Source organism: Sphaeroforma arctica, assembly GCF_001186125.1.
Source record: "Sphaeroforma arctica JP610 unplaced genomic scaffold supercont1.3257, whole genome shotgun sequence".
Taxonomy (NCBI): Eukaryota; class Ichthyosporea; order Ichthyophonida; genus Sphaeroforma; species Sphaeroforma arctica.
In genome coordinates this window covers 1-3,020 of record NW_014037301.1, presented here as the reverse complement: position 1 = coordinate 3,020, position 3,020 = coordinate 1, and the positions used below count along the sequence as shown (strand labels likewise).

Below are 3,020 nucleotides of genomic sequence, written 5' to 3'. Positions count from 1 at the left end.
ACCATCCCCCACATGTACCTATATTGTGTGTTGACTACACCGTATACACATACAAATATATACCAACCACTCATGCGCTTCCTTGAGTCCCCACGCAGACTGCCCAGCGTTCATCACAGACTATAACGACTGGTGTTTAAACACTACACCACATACACATACAAGTATATACCAAATACTCATTTTCCTATTACATGATAGCTCCTCATTCCAATATTATTCATTTCCTATGCACATCCGTCTTAAAGGGTCCCCATGCGGACTGCCCAGCGTTCATCACAGACTACAACAACTGGTGTTTAGGCGTCATCACGAAGGTGGACTTGCTCTCCTTCCTGTCGCAGCGCCGGGTGTAAATCGCGGACGATTCACGCGTGTCTGGGATTCAGTACACAAACAATGCAGAAATATATATCACTGTGTTTACATTGTTTTGTAGACGATTCTTGGATATAAAACAATAACCCAGGATTGTGATGCAACTGTGTTTAATTTTGTAGACGACTCTTGGATATAAAACTGGATATAAAACAATACCCAGGATTGGGATGCGAGCCGAAGTCAGCTGGTTTTAGTATCGTAAAACCGGGTTCACAAAATAAAAAGGCTTCGAAAACATACATAGCACCAGTTCAGTTTATGCTATGCTTGGACAGCGGACACATCCATCTCCATTTGAATGCGAGCTTAAGCACAGCAGATGCATGTGCTCATAGTTCATAGTGTGGTCCGAAATAACTGCAAATGTCATCAACTCTCCTGTGCGTATAGAGCTGGCTTTTGGGCTACAGGTATTGGCATACATATATACATACATACATGAATGCGAACCGCGGTTGGGATAGGTTATTACCAGGTGTGGGCAATGCCAGATAGTACTCAACACAGCCACTTCACGTGCAAACAAAGGTCTTGATACAAACATCGAACGCAATGAAGGAATATACAGTATTCAAATGAGGAGCATATCCTATTGTTTGCCAATTTCAGACTGGCCCCTTGCATCATCCGAGTCGAGAATACTTTTACAAAAGCAGGTGTGCCGTTTCGATTAGTACTGCTTTTGGGTACGTATATCGATGGTACAAGCACGATTCACACTTAGGCGTACAACAATTTCATTCGTAGCTTATTGGACAGATACTATTAAGTAATACGTTCATGCCTTCAATAGTTGCTTCTGACGCATCCTGCACACATAAAGCTGCGAAACTCGCAATTCTGCTGGGTGTGAGGCGGATATACACGCACTTATAAATGTAACTTTATATACATTACATAACATAACATAACATTACATTAATATATATATCACATACATATACATATACATATACATACACATATCGATTTTATAGTACATATCTATTTATACATCTGAGAAGCATGCAAAAATACGAAAGCGGTATATAAAATTCCCTAACAAACTATATACATACAGGTTTAATATCTTATCTATGCCGAAACAGTCGGGACCTAGACCTATTATGTCTTCCTGTGTGTCGTCCTTCGTGTGGCTCTCCCAGATCTACTCGCTGCACCAATTCCGGATCCTTAAGGGACCGGTCCATACATAACGAATTACTTACGTATTTGGCCACACTGGTGTTCTTGTAGTGGGCTGCCTTGAGTATCAGCTCAATCCCATTCTTGAGTGTAACCCACTCACTCTCCTTACAGAACATCAGAGAGAGATACCGTTGCTTGGACGCTAAGTATTGTCGCATGACGAAGTCCACCCGTGAGTTTTCCTCACCCAGCACACTCTCACCGTCCACACTCAGCAACGCAAACCCTTTCATAACCCCCGACGCATCCGCAACAGACCCCCGTGTGACACTTTCGACGGTCCGTCCGTGCAGTACCAAGCCATCTAACTGTCTGTTTTTCTTTATACTCAAGCGGCAGTTCACAAACCACGGCTGCGCCAGGAACTCGACTGTCATAGTCTGTGTAGTGTCTAGTACATGCTGTACATCTCCCAGGGAATTCGCGGCCAGCTTGTTCACTGCTACGATACGGTCACCGAAGCTCATGCCCACTCTATACGCACCTGGAGCGGATGGGGCAGTACAACCATAGATAAGTATTTACGGTACACATGTTCCGGACATCTTACGTTGCACCAACGCCGTCAACGAACACACACATCCAGCCAAAGTGGATTGAGTGGTATTGTAGCGTGTGTACACTAATAGTACAAAGACACTATGAAACCTATGCCGGCCGTTTGCGTGTACGACAAATCTGCGGATAACTATGCAATTGCCAAGCGTAATGCAAAGACTTTTGTTTGGCGTTGTTTAGAGTCCCACGAGCTTCTTATAGAAGTGTGTTGGATGATCCAGCCTCCAATGCATATGGGAACGAGGACAGTACAGACTTGAATGAGGATATCGACTGGTTCGCATGGAAGGGTTAAGCAGAAAAAAGGGGTCGCTGTGGCTGTTGAAACCAGCCAAGCAGTACTGAAAAATTCCTAAAACCCTAAAAGCCAACTCTCCGCACATCCCTAACTTGGTACTATGAGAGTATCAATGGTGTTGGGAATAGCTTTTGAGAGACACCGCCCATACACTCATCCCTCTACTTTCTTAACTCTGATCACCGGTTTACTGCCTCTAATGTGAAAATGATATAAAACCCATGGTAATGTACACTTTGCACAAACAAACCTATATCATACACACAAAAATCATAGTCTATATCATATATATGAACATATATAAAATAATATATAATATAATATAACAAGTAGCAATATATAACAATATACCAATATAATAGTATAGTAGTATAATAATATAATTATATAATGATATATTATTAATATAATAATATATATGATAATACACACACACACACACACACATATATATAATACACATCTCCACCCACCCACCCACATACACACGCATATATATATACATATTACACGCCGCCACCCACCCACACATGAATATATATATATATGTACATATATATATATTTTACACACCCCCACACACCCACCCACACAC

The 3,020-nt window shown here is 41.7% G+C and overlaps 1 protein-coding gene across 1 annotated transcript; it reads right to left on the bottom strand.

The window, feature by feature from the left end:
- Positions 1-1,441: 1,441 nt before the first annotated feature.
- Positions 1,442-2,058, bottom strand: SARC_13412 (hypothetical protein). The gene has a single exon (XM_014292457.1). It carries the CDS (start codon positions 2,034-2,036, stop codon positions 1,452-1,454), a length of 585 nt encoding a protein of 194 aa, XP_014147932.1. The 5' UTR covers positions 2,037-2,058; the 3' UTR covers positions 1,442-1,451.
- Between the last annotated feature and the right edge of the window lie 962 nt (positions 2,059-3,020).

What these genes read in the sequence shown, in the direction of transcription:
- SARC_13412 (XM_014292457.1), bottom strand. Translation starts at nt 2,036, where the DNA reads ATGAGCTTCGGTGACCGTATCGTAGCAGTGAACAAGCTGGCCGCGAAT.